Raw genomic sequence first — 20,342 nt, 5'->3', positions numbered from 1 at the left:
TTCAGTTCTGCAAATGCTCTTTTTTCCTCTCATAAGGAATTAGAATCCACAAAGGTGATTCCAGAACTTTCCTGACTGAGCAAGCTGTGCCCTTTTATTTAATGAAGTGGCTGAGGTGCCAACCAAAGTTGTCACTTGTTTCCGTTCCTGGTTCAAAGACGTCACCAAGTTCTACTGGGAAAGGTACAGACAGGTGAAGTGGCCTGGTTTTTCTTACATGAGGCAGGAGGAGAGGTTGTAGGTACCCAGCAGATGATTTGGAGTGGCTCCCACTGATTTTCTGCCATATTTGGCTCCTACCCCGAAGCACTCTTAGTAGTTCCATGGATGGGAGGAATTTGAATCCATTCTCTCTCTGGTCCTTAGTAGCTTCCTAACTTAGAAAGACTGAATTTTAAAACAATGAATACTTCCTATCTGTCATCCTGAATAGATAAGAGGTGTCAGGTAGTAAAAAAAAAAAAAAAAAAAAAAAAGTGCATTGGGCACGTTAAAGTAAAGAGTGGTGAGTAGTAAGGCATGCTTACCAGTGTAGCAGGTGGAGGAAGCCCTCCCAGAAAAAGGGACATTTGATGAGACCATGCAACTTATGGAGTGAGCCATGAACCATGGGAATGTGAAGTATACACTGGTGTAGTTTGTTTTTTCACTCTTTGGTATTTAGGGGCCCATCACCCAGCTCCAAAATAAATACACGGAGTCTTATTCTTACTTATAAATGGCCAGCTTTAGCTTGGCTTGTTTCTAGCCAGCTTTTCTTAAATTATGCTATCTACCTTTTTGCCTCTGGGTATTGGTGAAATTATTAAGGCCACTCCATGTAGTTAAAAGGGCGGTTTATTTTGTGGGGTAACTTACAAGTGAATAGATAGTTTACAGAGTCTGGGAAAGGCTTAGCGCAGTCCAGCGGTGTTCTCTGGAGAACTCTGCTTGGTCTACCTCCAGCGTCCAGGGTCCAGGAACCAAGAGAGCAGGCATATCCGGATCTGGGGTCTTCAGGGCCCTCTCTTGGCCCCGCCTTGTAGGTGTGACAGTTACCAAAGCCTCAATGGGGGTTGGAACTTCCAGATCAAAGCTGGAATGGCTACCCACTACATCTGGGCTTTTATCTTTCTCTATTCTATATACCTTTCTTTACTTCTTACTCTGTGGCTGGCAATCTAGCTGGGTGGCTGGCCCCTGGTGTCCTCTCTCCACCTTTTCTAACTCCCCATCTCTCTTCTCTGCTTTCTCTTCCTATTTATTCTCTCTGCCTGCCAGCCACACCCATCCTTTCTTCTGCCTAGCTATTGGCTATTCAGCTGTTTATTAGACCAATCAGGTGTTTTGGACAGGCACAGTAACACAGCTTTACAGTTAAACAAATGCAACATAAAAGAATGAAACACGTCTTTGCATCATTGGACAAATGTTCCACTACATAAACAAATGTAACACATCTTCAACTAATAGTCCACAACACACTGGAGATTGAGAGAGATGGAAGCTCAAGTGAGAAAGGGTCTATGTTAGGAACAGGCTGAGGCCAGTTGGTAGTTGCCAGTGGAGCCAGAAAGCCAGGGATAGTGAATTTGGGAAGTTGTGGGGAGTGTTTATGATGTGACTTTTGTTATAAAATTAACCATAATGCTTCAGGTATTAAGAATCTGGTGTGTGCAGGGAGGGCGCCAATACAGAGTTGGGGATATTGGTTCAGGAACCTACTGTAGTGGTCTAAGGTAAATAAGAAGGTAGATTGAGTGGTAGCCTCCTGTGGCAGCAGGGAATTAAGGATATGTAGTTGAATTCAGGGTGGAGCTTGGCAAGATGATAAAACTGTTTATTAAGTGACACATAGGTCAGGCTTATATCATATGAGTCTAAGTGGTGTTTCCCCTTCTGTGTGCTTCCTCATTGAAGTACATCAGGATAGTATGGTCATGTGCACAGTCATGTTTGTCATGCCCATCATTTGTACCATCCCTCAACATATGCTGTAGGATGTCTATAAACATATTCTTTGACTGGCGTTTATTGGGAAGCTTTAGAAGCTTTTAGAATCAACATCTTGACAGAATGTATTATGGTAAAATAATAATGGGAAATAATAAATAATAATGGGATACCCTGACTTAGCATTATGTGTCTTAGTTGGGTGTTATAAATACTTCAAATGTATTAAAGCATTAACTTCTCATAGCAGCCCAATGGGGGAGGTATAGGAACTGCTTATACCCATTTTCCTGTTGAGGAAACTGAAGTATAGAGAGACTAAATACCCACATGCACAAGGTTTGTATGTGGGGACCTGTTATCTGATCCAGGTCACTTTGGTTTAGACTTTCTGTTTTTATACTGAAGTATCCCATGGAATGTGCAGAATATGGCTAAGACTGGTCTGAATGTGTTCATCCTCTCAGATCATGTGTGTGTGAAAACAGGATCCCCTAGAGTAGCAGTCTTTAAATGTGGGACGTTTGGGAAGTGGTTAACATTTGTGGATAAGATTAGTGAGTTTATAAGATGGAAAGAGGGAGCGTTTTATTTCTTTTGCTCTTTTGCCAAATGTAAGAGCATATCTGGGAGGAGCATACCCTCCCCAGACACTGGAACTCCAGGTCCCTTCCTCTTGAATTGATTGTGTTCCAGAACTGAGAGCAATGCTATCTATTGTTTATAAATTATCTAGTCTAAGGTATTTTGTCGCAACAGCCTAACTAGCATGAAAAAAAAAAAAAAACTTTCTTAGTCTTTGAGATCTAACAGAAACATGGCTTTCTTGCTTCTTTTCTCTACAAAACAACAACAAACATCTTTCCTTCTCCATGTTCCTTCAATTACCCTTTAGGACAGTGATTCTCGACATGTGGATTGAGACCCCTTTGGTTGTCCAAAAACCCTTTCACAGGGGTTGCTTAAGACCAACAGAAAACACAGATGTTTGCATTAGGATTCATAACAGTAGCAATATTACAGTTACGAATTAGTGACAAAATAATTTTATGGTTGGTAGTCACAACAGCATGAGAAACAGTATGAAAGGGTCTCAGCATTTGGAAGGTTGAGAACCATTGCTTTAGGGTATTAAGAGATCAGGATAACCTTCAAATGGAGACTGAAATGTTCCTTTCTCCACATACATCTGTATCTAGCACCCCAGAACTTTATAAATGGTGTGGAACACATTTAAACGGTGGAGAGAAGTTGGTAGGGGTGGTAGAGATGGTGTCAAAGCTAGAATAAAAAAAGAAATAGGGGTGCGTGTGTGTGTGTGTGTGTGTGTGTGTGCGCGCGCGCACGCACACACACAGGCTTGTGTTGCGTTTTAATGCCTAGTTTTTACCTTTCTTTGTCATATGCATATATTCTTGTGGGTGGCTGAATCAAGGAAAGCAGGCCAAAGTCTATACTTGAAACTCTCTCTGTGCAATTTATCATACTGAGTAGGGCTAAAGAACCTGGTTCTTTTTCATGACATGGAATAAGATCTCCTTCCATGGAACCTAAACTCCTCTCTACAATTTTTAACTCTGGCCCTGTACTTTCTCGAAGAATAGAAAGGAATCAACAGTGGGTACTTACAAATAGTGAACATAAATCTTGTAATGGAGTTGAATGTATAGTATGGGTGACCACTAGGCAGTGTGTTAGTGGAATGGCTTCTGCCACTTGACCTATACCAAGGCTCGAGTACATCTGAGTGTTTGCATTTTACAGAAAACGAAACTGAATCATCGCATTGGACCTTTATTTGAGTTCATGCTTCTAGGAAGTGAAGGAGGCAAGACCTGAACATAGTTTGACCCCAGATTTGTGTGCATTGTATTGTGTGCAGAGTGTTAAGAAGGTTTTCCACTCAAGCGAAATGAGTGATAAGGTGCACTAGAGCACGCTTGAGAACTGTAGAGGATTTGGAACTCAAATTACCAAGTTTCAGTACACAACCCAATCATGTTTGGACGGGGTTAAGAGGCATTTCTAGTCCTGCTGTCCGTAGGTGTTGCTGTCTAGCAGATTCCTACACCAGTTCCTGGAGAGCCACTGAGTCATACCATGCCTCCCAATTACCCCTGGGAAGTCAAAGCACAGAGGGCTGCTGCTGTCTCATATTTAAGAGTGGTCCTGTCTCTTTGTATCTCATTACTTTTTTTGGAGCTAAAGTCTCCTAGGAAAAGATAAATGTGTGAACACCATTGGTTGCTCAGCCCTTGAAATCAGACTGTTAAAAAGTCAGGTGACTGGAATACAGATCTAGTATTAAAGTGTAAAGAACTGCAAGGTCTCTGGGTAGAGAGTCTCTTCCATGTCTCCAAAATTGTCCTGTAGTTATACTTAGCATGGTGAATGGTAGCAGAGAGATGGTTATGAGTAGAACATTGATGTATCTGTCCTTGATTCAGACACCCAGGAAATAAAGTATGTACTGTGAAAGGAAAGGCTGTGTACGAGAACAACACAGACGCACACACAACAAACAAATCTAGCAATACAAGTCCTTCAACCACTTCTATCCCTGACCAGTCCAGTTCTATAACTCATATTCTAAGCACTAGTTATAGATACATATGGAGAAAAGGGCATGCTGTTCTATTTTAGGGGTCCAACTGTTACCTACTTAGAGGAGGTAATACCTGCCTCCTCAGAACTGTACATGGTGCATAGACAAGCAGATGCAACATATGCTAAAGGAACAAAAATAACGAGCTTCCTGCCTCAGAGGAAAAACAGTTAACAATGAGGTGAAGTGAATAAGGGATGCTATCAGACTGTTTGAAATAGTTTGAATAAAATAGTAGAGTTCTTAACAGGATTGACTTCCTACAAGGAAACATTTATAAGGCATGATACTTGGCATATGCTTGCTGTTTTCATCAGTAGAATCTGCTGCTATTATTATTATTATTATTATTATTGCACAAGAGGCTAGCATGTGACATGGCACTATAAGAAAGTTCAATTTGACAATTTTGAGACCATGAATTTTGATAATTCACTGGTACGTGGAATGAGGGTTTTATTCAGAAATGGTTGCAGTTTTTTCAGGCAAAAGGTATTAGCAGGTCCTGGGCCATAGCACAGGCAGCAAGAATGGAAGAATATGTGAGTGAGACCAGTTGATACAACAAAATACTACAGTCCGTGTGGCTTAAAGAACAGAAATGCATTTTTCATAGTTCTAGAGGCTGAGTCAAGTTGCTGGCTTGCAGATTCTGATTCTATTCTTGTGGGAGCTCTCTTCTTGCCATGTCCTCAGTTGGGTGGAGTTGTTATGACCTGGTCAGGGAAATAACAAGCTCTGTGGTTTTTCTTATAAGGATCTAATCCTATTGTATCAGAACAGCATCATTTAAGTAATTAGTTCCCAGAAACCACTGTCTCCAAATCTAGTCCCATTGAAGGCTAAGGCTTTAGCATAGGGATTTTAGGGTGGAGGCCACAACTTAGTCTGTAGCAAAGAATAAAATCAGTAGTTTTCCTGTTCCTTGTATGTACTTAGACAAGGGTATGCTGGGGTTTTCAGATGTGGGTCTCAGATTTGGGTGACTGGGTGGTAGATGGATGACACTTATGGAAAGATCTGATATTTTCTTTTTTTTTTTTTTTTTTTGTTTGTTTGTTTTTTCGAGACAGGGTTTCTCTGTGTAGCTTTGCGCCTTTCCTGGGACTCACTTGGTAGCCCAGGCTGGCCTCGAACTCACAGAGATCCGCCTGCCTCTGCCTCCCGAGTGCTGGGATTAAAGGCGTGCGCCACCACCGCCCGGCAAGATCTGATATTTTCTTTGAATATGTATATCTTTTGTTAAAATTGTTTTTTTTGTGTGTGTGCTAATAGGTTTATTTTGAGGGCTGGTAACCATGACTGTGCCATTTGGAATTTATTTTTCCCAAAGGGACAGTGCTTCTGAGCCTTTAAAATTATTAAGCAATTCATTATGTTTATAACTTATAATGTGCTGGATTCTAAACTCACTTATTTTATACATTGTAGCAGTTAGTTCCAGCCAGTGTCCTGAAAAAAAAAAACAAAAAACAAAAAACAAATAAAGAAGAAGAAAGTTTGCACAATCAGCTGTATTGGTAGTGTGGGTTAGCTCCCTCCCCCATACCCGCCCTGACACAGGCATTTCCTGCTTTCCTCTCTGGCATCTGAATTTCTCTGCTTCTGTTGTAAGGCCTGATGAAGGTGGGTGTTCTCTGAAGCTCTATCTTTTGACAGTGTTTGCTGATCTTTTTAAATATTCAAGGCAATAGCTTGTTACATTTGTTCCCTGGAACATGCTGAGTCTATCCAGTGCCCTTTGGAGGGCAACAGCAGTTGTGGTTTCCAGACACACTGCAGAAAGGACATTGCTTAGGGAATTTTATCTTGTTTGTTTTATGTTGTGTTATAACTTTTATGCAGTTATTTTTTTTTTCCCTTGAAGCATGAGGTATAGATAGCTGCACATACTCAACACACCCATATATCTAGCACTGATACCAGTTGGCTTTTTAAAAGGCTGGTGATGCTACACCTGGTGGCACATACCTGTAATGATTTGCTACTCTTGGATGAGTTCAGTGCTTCATAGATTTGTCTAAAGAATCAGTTCAAGACCAGTGAGATCATTTTAAGCTTTATTTACAAAGTAGAAAGGGTAGGGAGTGTCACTCCGTGATAAGAGTGCTCACATAGCATGAATAGGGTCCTTGTCTCCATCCTTACTACTGAAAAAGAAAAAAAAAAAAAGAAAAGGAAAGGAAAGAAAGAAAAGAAAAGAAAATAAAGGAAGGAAGGAAGGAAGGAAGGAAGGAAGGAAGAAAATACAAGTAAGGTTGGAAAAATGCATAAAACTTTGGGAGAAAAATGTACTTGCTATGAACACGTTGAAGGAAAACATGACCTTTAAACTTTTACATTTCACCCTTGTATTACTATATTTCCTGCTAATTAATGTACTTAAGAATTACCTAAATTATCATTCAGCTGGTGTTCTCTTGCGTGTTAATATTGATTGTTAACACATAATGCCACCTGTTCTTTTGAAATGTAAGGTGCAAGAGGGTCTGCCTGCTTCTTAACAGCCAGAAACTAACAGAAGTTAGTGAAGAGAAATTACCAGGAACTTAGACATCAAGACTGTCAGTGTCTTGGGGGCTCTTGTTTAATACACCACCCTGTGAATATTTAATATTAATTCTAAGTCTTGTGTCTGACTGGCCGCTTACTATTTGACTAGAAAGTAAGCCTCGGGAAGTTCCTAGTAGCACCTGGAATTTTATTCAGGGAATTACTATCTTCAGATATTATTGTATTGCCCTGTATATAGAATATTAACCAGGTCTTTATCTTACCCAGCTGTGTGATTCTACTTTTTTGAATGCTTATTTTTTTATTTTTATTTTTTTTTATTTTTTATTTTTTGGTGACCAGTATAAAACTGTTTCACAAATGCTTTGAAAACTGGTCTTTCTTATCATTTTACTTGTGCTTTTATCAGTTAATGATAGAAATAAACTTGTTTTCACATGTATATACCTTATATTTGTGAGACTCATTTTTTTCTTTTTCTAAAATCTTTTTGTATTATCGTATCATTTCTGGTCTGCAACTTTGTGTTAAGCCTAGGGATTGGCTTTCAATGCACCAAAGAATCCAATCTCAGCAGGTAGCAAATGTACCCTTAATGTCTATTTTGTTTTCACAGGGTAAGTTTGGTGTAAAACTAGGCTTTACTAATTGAAGGATCCTGGGCTGAGAATGGAGTTTGGGGGTAAAGTGCTTGCTTAGCATGTCTGAAGATTTTGGCTTGATTCCTAGCACCACTGAAAGAAACTATTTATATAGTTTATATATAAATATATACATATATATTATATTTCATAATAATGAAAATATCCTAATTGTTTTTTTTTCAGGCTTCAGCATATGAACAGGAATGACATTCTAAAACTAGAAAATAACATTCTGAAAACATTATAAAAAGTGATAGAGAGAAAAAAAACATAAGAAGTACATCCTTGTGTGTGTATCATTGTGCTGCTTTTTAAAACTCAGGTAGTAATGAAGCCACCATTATGTCCTCAGTCAGTGAAGTAAATGTGGACATTAGAGATTTCCTAATGAGCATCAATTTGGAGCAGTACCTCTTACATTTCCGTGAATTTGGCTTTTATACTGTGAAGGACTGTACATCGATAAATGATAGTGTGCTACACCAGATTGGAATCTCACCAACAGGACACCGTAGGAGGATACTTAAACAGTTACAAATGATCTTTTCAAAAATGCAAGACATCCCAATATATGCAAATGTTCATAAAGCAAAGAATGGCAACACCCCAGAAGAGCCTCACAATCCTCCATCTTCCAGCAACAACACCTGTGTAGAATTTTCTGATTCCGTTAGTATTCCTAGACCAGGCCTGACACCGTTGGAGACGGTTACAATGAGTACCTTTGGTGTAGGAAATTGCCAGTCTCCTAAATCACAAGATAAGCTATCCCTTTCTCCACAAGACTTGCCCTTTCCAGAAGAAGAGCAACACCAGACTGTGGATTCTTCGCAAGATTCTTTATTTGGTGGTGTAAATGTTAAAATAGATTCTTTGATTACCCAGAAGGCTGTGGACTGTACAGCTGGAGAAGAACAAACAGGAAAAGTCAACTTGATATCAGAAAATTCCAGCAAGGCTCTTAGCACAAACCCTGAATGTCTTCCCTCTGTGGACTATCCAACATCAGAAACACATTCTGGAAATGGTACCAATGGCTCATTAGGAAGCTCCCCTCCAGCCTCGTTCTTTCAGTTTCAAGGAGAGATGGTTGTGAATGATCTGTATGTTCCCTCATCACCAGTCCACACACCCATGAGAAGCCGGAGCAAGCTGGTCTCCAGACCTTCTCGATCGTTTCTGCTGAGACATCGACCTGTACCAGAGATCCCAGGGCCAACAAAAGCAATTTCAGGGAGGTAAGAAGTGTTACAGAAACTTTCTGTATTCAGTATGGGAGATTTTATTCATGTTTAACAACAGTATTTTCAAAGTTTCTTCCTAAGGCTAACCTCTGTGTATTTGACCTCTGGATATTTGAACCAGCCTTTCTGTTGTTCTTTATTTTTCCAGATGTTTTACCCCCATGTTATTTGTACTACCTGTAACTCCCCAGAGTCTATTTCATAGCCACTGGGGAATGTAGCCTTTCCCTGTTTCACTGGGGCAACGTCCATTCCCCTTGCTTCCCCCACCCCCATATTCCTTCCTTCATCCTCTCTCCTCATCCAGTACTGTGTTCCATTAGCATAGGTCACGTGTTTGAATTGCTGACTCCGTCTCTCTACTTCATTATTTACTCTTTGGCAGGGAATGCACTTTTAATGCCAGTTTCTCATTGCCTGGCACAGTGCTTGGCACCGATCAATAATTCAACACAAATCTGTTGAACTTGGAAGTACGTGTGCTAGACAGGGGGCTATAGAAAAAAAAAAAAAAAAGGTTGCAGTCTAGTGCGGAAGACAAGAGTAAAAAGATGTTGGAACTACAGTAGGAAGCCATGTTCATGGGCCAGAGACCTCTGGAAGCCCAATGAGAGGGGCCCTATCAAATACAAATGGGTTGCAAATATTCTGAGATAGCTAGGCAATGTCAGAGAAGCTGCCTTACAACAAAGAGAACCTTTCACCATTTATCAGTTATACCTTAAGTAGTTGGGGTTTTCTCCAGGGATGGATCAGGTATGACTCACCCATCTTTCCACTGATAGCTAACACAGGTCTCTACTGGGCATGCAGATGAGATTCAGGCTTGATGGCTACTGTAGAGCTCTTCAGGCTTCCTGCACACACTCCAGGCCAGCAGGATTTCTGCAGAGGCTCTTTTGCAGCCTGAATCTGTGGCTGCTACTGATTCTTTTGCCCTGTGGGACCCTTAGTAATTGAAATTGTATTTGCAAGAGAAGAGGTAACAAGACATCATTGTAAAGTGTAGCAATGTATGACTTGGTTGAATTTAAGTACTTCTAATATATTAGAACATAGTCTTTGAGAGCAGAGACCCTAATTCATTTCTCTTTGTCATGATGGGCCTGATATCAGTGGCAAAGTCTGGTGCTTCCTGGGAATCAGCAGTAAAAATATCATGTATAAAATACACAGGCCCTAGCTTGCTCCATAATTTCCAGTTTGTTGTCCATTCTTCACAGAGGCCCTGGAAAGAGGGACAGTTCACATTGTGCATTACTCACTAAGTAGCAATCTGAGGTTAATTTTCTCAGGATCTCAGGGGCAGGGAACTGAAATTTTATTGCAGCAAAGTGTCAGTGACATCAGATAGGAAGAAACCTGGTGTTTACCAGAAATCAGTGGTAATAATGTCACAAGCAAGTGCTTAGCTTGCTCTATAATGCCTAGAACCCAACTTCTTTTCCCCTTCTCTTTTGCCATTCAGTATTTATTTTTAGAAATACTAGGCAACACACCCAAAGTAACTTGAGTTTAAAAATCTCCATAACTAGAGACCTGAGGAATATGAGTACTGTAGAAAAAAACAAAACAAAACAAAAAACCCTGAGCAAATAGCACATTCCTCCTTTTTTACAATTATTGGAATATGTTGCCTGAAAATTTAGCATATGAAATATATCTTGAGATCATAAAGGAAGATGTTAGTATATGGGTAAAAAAGATAATGCATTGTAAAACAAAAGTATAATAGTATTAAAATATTAAATAATTTCAATAAAGAAGGTGTTGGTTAATGGTTACACTGGTTGGGTCTGCTTGGTTACACTGCTGGGTCGATTTGGGATCATGACTGGAGCACTGGATGCTAGTGTGATGGCATGTAATTATAGAGCTGTCCTCCCCATAATTTCCAAATTAACAGCTCTAGTAGAGTTACATCTTTTATCTCTTCCCTTTCCTCTCTCCTAAACCTATGTATCCCTCCTTGCTTTCTTTCAAATTCATGGCCTCCTTTTTTCATTAATTGTTGCTACATGCATAAATGTATATGTATTCCTGAATACAACCTGCTCAGTCTGTATAATGTTAATGTATGTATTTTTTCAGGGCTGACCGTTTGGTGTGGGATGACAAATTGGTGTGCTCTTTCTTGGGAAGTCTATTTGTCTTACTCTCGGTATTCCTTAGTTGCCTGTATAGTTCTTTGTGTAGGGTGAGGCCTTGTGGAATGCCCCCCTTCTCCAGTTGACTTTGTCATGGGGACTGTTGTTTTCCTTGTTCAGATCATGTTTAGGCAGTCAAATCAGTGAGACTTTAGAGTATCGGTTCTGAAATTACAGTCTCACAGCAAACGTCCTAACCCTCGACTCTTCTAATCTTTCTGGCCCCTCTTCTGCAGTATTCCTTGAGCCTTAAGTATAGAATTTGTTTTGTAGATGTATCCAGGCATTGGATCCACACCTCTACATTTTGATTGGTTATAGTTTTCTGTAATAGTTTCTGTCTGTTGAACTGAGACTTTTCTTGAATGAGGGGTGAAGACTACACATATCTGGGTAGCACTATTCAGGGATTATGCTGGTTTAGTCAAGTGACAGTTGTAGGTTCTCATTCAAGATTCATGACTTCACTAGTCCTGGGTAGCTGGCTAGGTTTCCAGTACCAAATATGATTTCCCTCTCGTTGCATTACTTCCCTCTTAAGTCTAATTAGAAAGTTATTGGTTATCACCATGGTGTGCATGCCTGTATTACACCCTTAGGGTTATCATGGCATGGTGGCGTAGTGGAACTCAACTTCTTAATACTGATTTTTTTTAAAAAAAATATTGCATATATGTGAATTTGACTCCAGATTGTAGATCACTCATTATTGTGTAACCTTCTAGCTTTAAAATACTTGTGTGTGCGTCTTCCTATGTCAGCAGCTTTCTCTGTGAGAGAGGGGTCTACCGTGAGTGTATACAGCAAAACCAAATCCCTTGGTAGCCCTGGCAGATACTGTGAGATGAGAAACACTAGGTGTAAATCAGGTGGCATGTTCTACTTTCTGCAAGTTTTAGAAACCACTGATGCTCATAAGTAGCTGCACAGGACCTGTGGTGCTGCACCCTCATTCTCTGAGAGTCCATACAGGGTTTAGAATTAGATGGATGCCGGAATAAGAGGAGACAGCATCACTAGCAAGTATAAGATTTGCTGGCACAGGAACCCTTATAGAGAAGAGAAGGATAAGAAACAATGAGCACCCTTACAAATTGAATGGGGTAAAGGGTAGCCAGTTATAAAATTTCTGTGGAAAATGTAAACAAAAGCTAAGGGCTTTTTTTTTTTTAATGAAGTCTGTACAGATTACTCTGTCCTTGATGATAAGGATGCTCTTCTTTTCACTGGGAAATTTTATCTTTTGCTTTTAAGAAATAGTGCCAATGTTAAAGCAGTGCCCTACCACCTGCTGTTTTTAAACACTTACATGAAGTGCCTTTAATTTAAAATAGTTCAAATGCCAGAGTGGTATAGTTTTGACTCCTTTGGAAGGAAACAATCTCCATATCACATGAAAGCCTATTGATATTAAAACTGAGAACCTTTAACATTTAGAAGTAAAATAACATTAAGATTAGTTATAAATAATCTAATGCTGGCTGTCTGTGCATTGTTCACAGTGTGGTTTTTAGACTTGGTCATTGAAATCTCTCCTTTTTTTTTTCTATCTTGGAGTAAAGAGAAATATCCACATGCCTTAGGAATGGGGGAAACTGGGGATGTAGCCCAGTTGGGCATGTTTTCCTAGCATGCAGGTGGCCCTGGATTGGATGACCATCAGCACTGAATAAACCAGGTGTGGTGGTGCATGCTTGTTATCTGAGCTCTTGGGAGGTACTCAGATCATAAAAGGAACAAGCAAATGAAAATATTTCCTGAAGGCCACTATCTGTTTTTCCTTGTCGTCCTCTGCATTACAGATAGCACATGCACAGTTTCATAGTGCTATAATATTACCCTTCAAATACGTCTGTGGATTACAGAATGAGAATTTCTCTTTGGTCAAATAATAACATCTACAAAAGATATTGCATGATTTTATTGTACCAGATAACAATATTTCTTTGTCTCCTCTTTCTGTCCTCTCTTCTAACTTATCAGACATGGTTAACATTCTAGTTCAATGGATTGCTTCTCTTCTTGCCTTGACTTGTTCTGAATTCACACCTGTTCCTTTTCTCTGGGGAGCAGGTCTAGTGTGGTAGGGGAGGGCAGTGAATGTCAGGCTAGCTTCCTCCTTTACTATCTCTACTTTGAGTTGGTGCTGTTTCTTTGGATCCTAGAACAGAAAGTAACTAGCCTCTTGCTGTTTTCTTTACGAATTCTGGGAGTGTCTTGTGATCCCATGCAGGATAGTCCTGGTAGAGGAAGAACATGTGTCTTAAGCCACTAAAAGAAATACATTCCATTCCCTTTCCTCCTTTACTATGATTTAATGGTTTTTATGCATTGTTCATGTAACTGTTTGGTACTTGGCATGGCTTGCAGAAGCCTCTCGTTTGGATAAAGCATCTTTTGAGTGTTTCCAGAAGAACAGGAGGCCTCTGCAGTCATGGGAAGGGGATGGTGCACACCTATGCAATGAGGAGAGTTATCTGCCCTAGAACAGATACAAATCCAAACCTGCAGTCTCTAGCCCTCTTGGAGTTTCTTTAAAACCTTGGGTCTGACATGGTGATTCATGTCTATAATCCCATTAAGTCTGGAGGCAGAGGTAGGAGAATTGAAGGTTCCAAACCAGCCTGGGCTACACAGTAAGAGTGCATAGTAGATAAGCAGAAAAACAGACTTCTCGGAAGACCGTTGTATACATTTTGAGAGCAAATGTAAAGAAGGTATGAAGGAGAGTGATACGCGGTTACTGAATTGAATAAAGCATTAGTTTTGCAGCAAAGTTAAAAGTTGGTTGAGAAAAGGTTCTAATGTAGATTTATACACGACGAGCGAAGAGTGAGAGGAAGGTGAGAGGGAGTGGCAGGTGCCTGTGCACGCACACACACACCCCCCTAAAGGCAAATATGCAGGCATTTCAGAGAGAGAGAATCAAACCAGCCTCTGTGCACACTCGTACGTGCTTGTGTGTGTGTGTGTGTGTGTCTGTGTGTGTGTGTGTGTCTGTGTGTGTGTGTCTGTGTGTGCGTGTGTATGTGCTCATGTATGTGTTTTGTTTAGTTGGTGTTGAGGACTGAGCCCAGGGCCCACTGCAGGCTCTGCAAATGCTTTACCATAGAACCATCCTTTATTTATACCTTTTTATTTTGAGACAGACACCAAGTTGCCCAGCCTGGCCTTGATCTCACTCTACAGCTCAGGAGTCCTTGGATTTAGGATCCCCCTGCTTTACCCTCCTGAGCAGGTGATATAACAAACCTGTGGCACACTAGCAAGTGTGGTTGGTAAACCAACCTTAATGGAAGGGGTTAGGTATTGGTTAGGTAAAGGTAAGGGGGAAGGACAAGGAATTTGGGAATTCTAGGAATGGGTCCAGACTGCCCCAGAAGAGGTAATCCTCATTTTTGGTCCTAAATGAAGTTTTACAGATGTGTCATGCCATCATATACAGGGTAGCACAGGCTAATGACAATGGAAGTGTCACTGCCCTGAAGGATAGGAAAGTTAGCAGTCATCTTTGGTAGGTCCCGTTGGCCCTAGGAGAGTGGAGGTAGTTTTGCTGCAACACAACTCTATGATTGTGTCAATCTTCAGCCCCATGTGATTTGCACCCCCACACCCCTGTGCTGCCCCAGGCTTGTCTAGATCTAGGCTACTTCATTTTCCTACTCAGAGATTTTCGTATTAGGGAAACTGAAAAGTGAAGGAGATCTTTTTCCCATAACTACTCTAGCTGACCCCAGGATGTTGACCTTGCTGTGGAAGGAAAAGACATTTCTGACTGACCTGGGGGTGTCAGCACCACTGCCAGTAACCCTAGAGTTATGAGGGGCTGAAGATATTGCAGTAGTATCTTTCTAGCATAGGCTGTTGAAGTCAAGAAAACACAAATATTAGGTTAAAATGCAGGGATCAAGTGTAGGTTTTCAGTTTGTTGATAATGGCTCCCAGGGGATCCTAAGCATGGTTTCAGGAATGGGGTAGAGTGGGTAAAATCACTTTTACTGCAGTCTAAGTAGTGTTTGGACCCAGACAATAATATCTGTAGGGGAAATCTAGACAGCCTTGGAGCAAGAAGAATCAATGTCATATTTCATGTTGAAGGAAAGCTTTGCATTTTACAGAACAGCAGAAAAATTCTGATGAGTCCTAAAATTCAGCTTTTGTTCTTTTTAGTGCTTTATTTAAAACAATGTATTCTTTCAAAAATTATTTCAGTTTGTTTTATATGTAGAGACTAGAGGACAAATTGTAAGAATTTCTTCTCTCCTTCCATCCTGTAGGTCTTGGTAATCAAACTCAGGACCTCAGGCTTGGAAGAAAGCACCTTTACCTGCTGAGCCTTATTAGCCTTATGAAAAATAAAATAAAATGAAACAAAATCTGAAAAATATTTCAAGAGCTACAAATTTCTGAATTGAACACATAATTCAAATTTAAATAATAGATTTATCCTTAGAGGGTAAGAATGTGTATCCATATGCTTAGGACTTCATTAAATTAGAAGGTCATTAATTTATACTTTCCTGTAAACAAAAAAGCATTTTGCTTAAAATAAGTATATACTAAATCACAAGCTGAGCTAGTCAATTTAAAAGTTTCCATGATAATGTAATAGACTAGGGTGCAGCAGCCCTTCATAATGACCACTTGTTTCTAGTCTACGGGCATTTCTGAGATGCTCATAGGTAGAGATTGACTTGTGCATTATGAATTTTACATTACTGGTTTATGCTGTAGGTAAGCATAGTTTTCTGAACATAGATTTGCCTGTGTTAGATAGATATTATATAACCTCAGGGCACCTTGAAACGGCTGCCTAAGGAATGTGGTTGTTCCCCTTTTGGCTTCAAGTCTGCACTGATCATTGGTTATCATTGTAGTAACTGCAGTTTTAAAAACATTCTTTGAAATGAAGATCCATACAGGGTACGTGATTGATTATGTCTGGGGTTTGACTGCCTTGCCCAAATAGTATGTGTATCAGTGCATTTCTCAGCAATTATCCTGATTAAAAAATCTGTAGAAAAGGGGCTGGAAAGATGGTTCAGTGGGGGAGATCATTTGCTGTACAAGTCTGGAGAACTGAGTTTGAATCCCACCTACCCCTATACAAGCTAGGCATGGCACTGTAGACCTAGCTGAGATAGGTGGATCCCAAGAGTTTGTTGGTCTTTCAGCTGGTTTTTCTTTGCCCTTCACATGTAGATCGTGGGTAAGAACACCTGAACATTCATGCCCATGCTGCACACACACACACACACACACACACACACACACACACACGCACGTTTGCACGCACGCATGCACGCACACGCACACGCACACATACACACACCCCACCATGTAAAAATAACCTCTAGGGTGTACTGAATATTCACTTAATTAAGTTATTCTTTTTCCTTTTCTTTTTTATCTAAAACTTTCATAATCAACAAAATTATTCATAAGTTGGAAAATAACAAGCATCCCAAATCTATGTAAAACAGAGACAGTTACCACAAAACACCACGCAGAAAAAAAATAAATCACATCCTTTCATAGTAGGCCCAAACTTTAGTTGGTTGAGAAATCATCATGTCAGCCTGCTTGGTTCTTCCTGCCATGTCTGAAGTCATCTGTACTCAAGTTTGTGTTCATTCTTCGCTGCATGGTTTTCAGCCTTTGCCACAGATGCAGTAGCATGGCTATAGACCTCTTCAGTTTGGGGAAAGGTCTGGGTCTGTCTCCCTGTGTAACATGTCTGGCCTGTGAATCCCAGTAGTCCTACCATAGTTTCTTCAGTGCCAGACATTTGAGGCTGCCACCACTCCTGACCATTGCAGATGTTTAAATGTGGTGTTCTTCGGTAGCTTGGTGTCTCGGTACTAAAATGAAGACCTTGACATGTTGGTATGTATTGTATACAATAACTTCTATATAATATTATATTAAAAGATAATTTATTCCCCCAAGGCATTGTTGAAATGTTTTCACTATTACAAATGTTGAGAGTTCCTTTTAAAGACTTTCCAAAGCAAATGAACATCTCAGATTTACTCAAAGAACAAACCATTCTTTTCCCTAATAAATATAGTGACAGTTTTTTTTTTCCTGAGCTCTTACATAACCAAACACAATGGTGAATGGACTCATGAAGTATCTTTTTAAATTGCTTTTTTTTTTACTCCACAAAATAATTGAGGGCGGAGAAGGCCAGTCTTCAGAGGCCCTGGCTTCTGGAACCAAGAGAACTTATCTCTGAGAGCTGAGATAACAGAGTCCCACAGCTGCCTCTACACATGCATATTTCCTATCTTTTAATGTGCCTTTTCTATGAATTATATAATACAATGTAGGGAAAAGGGGACCTTGCTAAGTTTGGGCTTATTCCCCAGTTTTGGTCAAACTGTAATATAGTCATCTTTTCATTTTATGTATTTTATCATTTTCTCTTGATCTGAGCAGACAGCTGGAAAAGCGAGGCAGAGGCAGGCTTGAGGCTGGGCCAGGAGCTCTGATAACAATGAGTCACCTCTTGATGAGTGCAGAGCAGTAAGCACAACATGGAAAGAAAAGGGTGAAGGAGGATTCATTACTTTATACAAGTCAGGTGAGCAATGGGGATAACTCTCAAAGTGCCATCTCTCAGAACAAGGAAAACAAAGGCTTTTGTTATGGAGATCTCTTAGTTCTTAGCTTCTAGATGGAACAAATTTAGTTGAGAGATACAAAGGGCAAGGGCAAAGTTTATTTAGCAAAGCAAGCAAACACTCCAGGTGGAGATTGAGGCTTTCTCAAAGAAGGGCTATGAGCCTAGCAGCTTCTGTGTTTTGGATCTTAAATATTTTATGAACATCTACGAAGTGGATGGTGTATTTGTGAGATGAAGTGACCGTTTATTTCCTCCCAAATTATGGCAGACCTGATTTTCCTCGTTGGGTGTTTCATCCTATAATCATCAGGCAGACTCTGAGACTGCAGACCCAGGTCCAACAGTAGCACATGTGCACGGGGAAATGGTCTGGTACTTTATGTCTAACATATTGAAGACAACCTGCTGTGAGCCTCAAGGACAATGAACTAGAATGGGGTATTCCTGACCATCAGAAGAGGAGACAGCTGGCAGGAGAAGAGCTTTTTTGAGTGACGTCATGTGTCACTCCTTTATGAGACTGTCGAAGGTCCAGCGTTGATCACACGAGCATTGTTAAGACATTCTGGTACTTAGGATAAGCCATTTTGCTATTTTTTTTAATTGAGGGTTTTAATTGTTTCAAAATAAATTTTCAGTTTTTTAATGTTAACATACAAAACAAGATGTTTCCTCATGAAATCTTCATATATATCATACATTTTTTTCATATATATCATATAAATGATACATATAGATCATTTCCTTCCCTCTGCTAATACCATCTCCTTTGCCCCTTCCCCATCTCCAGCAGGTTGCCTTCATCTCTAGTTTCCAGGTCTACTCATTTTTGAAAAAGACATTTTATTTTTACTTATGTAGTGTGTGTGTGTGTGTGTGTGTGTGTGTGTGTGTGTGTGTGTGTGTGTGTATGCTTGTGAGTTCACACGTCCTCAGAGACCAGAAGAGAATGTTGGATATCAGGAGTTAGGGTAGAGGTAGTTGTGAACCACAACTGACTGTGTACTGGAAACTGAACCCTGGACCCCTGCAAAGTGCTTTAACCACTGAGCCATCTCTCCGGCCCACTTTTAAATTTCATATCACATATATTCCATTATTCTGTTAATCCTCTAAATATAAAAAACAACCTGCTCCGTCCATGTCTTACCTGTATGTACATGTTTTCAGGAATGACCAAGTGGTATTGGATAACCAGTTGGTATTCTCTTCCCAGATAAGACTATTTCTCTTGCTCTGAGCATTGTTTAGTTGACCATAGTTCTTTGTTTGGGGTTATTAGCATGCTTACTGCTGTCCTCCTTGTTGAGGTCATCTTTAGGCAGCCATGCTGTAGAGACTTCATGGGTATAGTTTTGCTGACATTTCTAGGAGACACAATCCCATAGAGAACTTGGTGTTCCTCTTGCTCTTACAGTATTTATATCCTCTCTTCCACAATGATCCCTCAGCCTTATGTGCCGGAATTGTTTTATAGATGTATCATTTGGGACTGAGTTCCACACTCTGTGTTATGATCAGTTGTAGTTGTTAGTAATGGTCTATGTCTCTTACAGAGAGTAGTTTCCTTGATGAGAGGGGAGAACCACTTGTATTTGTGGTATAAGGACACATAGTTAGAATGTAGTTAGGGATTGTACTCGTTTAGTAAAATGAAGATTGTAGGTTCCCCTTCCAGATGCATGACCTCACTTACCCTGGGTAGTTGCTTAAGTTTCCAGTATGAGACATGATTTCCTTCTTATTGAGTGGGTCTCTAAGACCAACTAGAGAGTTATGGCTAATGTCAAGGTATGCATACCCATATTGAACCCTCAGGGTCATGCGACTCTGGTTGTTGTTATGGTTCATAGGTGCCATAGCTGGGTAGGTTGTTTCCTTCTTTTGAAAACTTGCATAACTGTGCCTTCTGGTACCATGAAAGCTAGTCCTCAGAGAGGAAGCTTTCACGTCAGATCTATCCTAGATCCTTTGGGCCCTGTAGCTGAAGTGTGTGGAGTCTTCAGCAATAGGGACTTATGCTCCACTTCTGAAAGACAACCAAGGGTAATAGCAATAGCCTATAAAGTTTTAGGAGTCTCTTGGACAACCATGACCAACAACTTAAAAGAGGACTTCTCATGCCTGGTGATGGGATTTTTGTTAGTCTATGGCTCTTGGTGGAGCATTGTCAGTCCAGATCAGATAATTTCATTTAAACTATGTATGTATATTTATACACTGATGTGTGTGTTAGATATTTTTAGATACGTAGTTAATAGTTTGATTCCTTATGAGTTTTTCAGACATTTTACTGTTATTTTACCCTCTTCCTTCCTTCCTTCTGTATTTATCTCCCCCTCCCAATATAGAGCCCTCCCATTTTTTTTCTTATTTTTCCCCTCAGATCTCTTGTGTTCTGCTGTTCCCCTCTCTATTGCTCCTTCACCCCTCCAACCTCTACAATGGTCCCTTTTTACTTTCTAGATTTCTGTAGTTCTTCAAGGTTGCTTACTCATATCTGGATATTTGGAGCTAGAAACTTCAGAGAGAGAACATGGAATGTTTGTCCTTCTGGGTCTGGGTTACTTTGTTCAGTATGATGTTTTCTAGTTCCATCTGCTTACCTGCAAAATTCATGACTTCCTT

General features: G+C 40.1%; 1 protein-coding gene across 2 annotated transcripts in view; it reads left to right on the top strand.

Annotated features, from left to right (window-relative positions):
* The window catches only part of Arap2 (ArfGAP with RhoGAP domain, ankyrin repeat and PH domain 2), a 179,670-nt gene that overhangs the window by 8,497 nt on the left and 150,831 nt on the right, over positions 1-20,342 (top strand). For both annotated transcript variants that reach the window (XM_059275892.1, XM_059275891.1), the window contains exon 2: positions 7,879-8,933. In XM_059275892.1, the coding sequence (XP_059131875.1) occupies positions 8,038-8,933 (896 nt within the window). In that variant the 5' untranslated portion in view covers positions 7,879-8,037. The remainder of the gene's footprint in view (positions 1-7,878; positions 8,934-20,342) is intronic.

The sequence above is a fragment of the Peromyscus eremicus genome, chromosome 10, assembly GCF_949786415.1.
Source record: "Peromyscus eremicus chromosome 10, PerEre_H2_v1, whole genome shotgun sequence".
NCBI lineage: Eukaryota > Metazoa > Chordata > Mammalia > Rodentia > Cricetidae > Peromyscus > Peromyscus eremicus.
The sequence above is the reverse complement of the archived record's forward strand: the minus strand, read 5'-3'. Positions and strand labels throughout refer to the sequence as shown.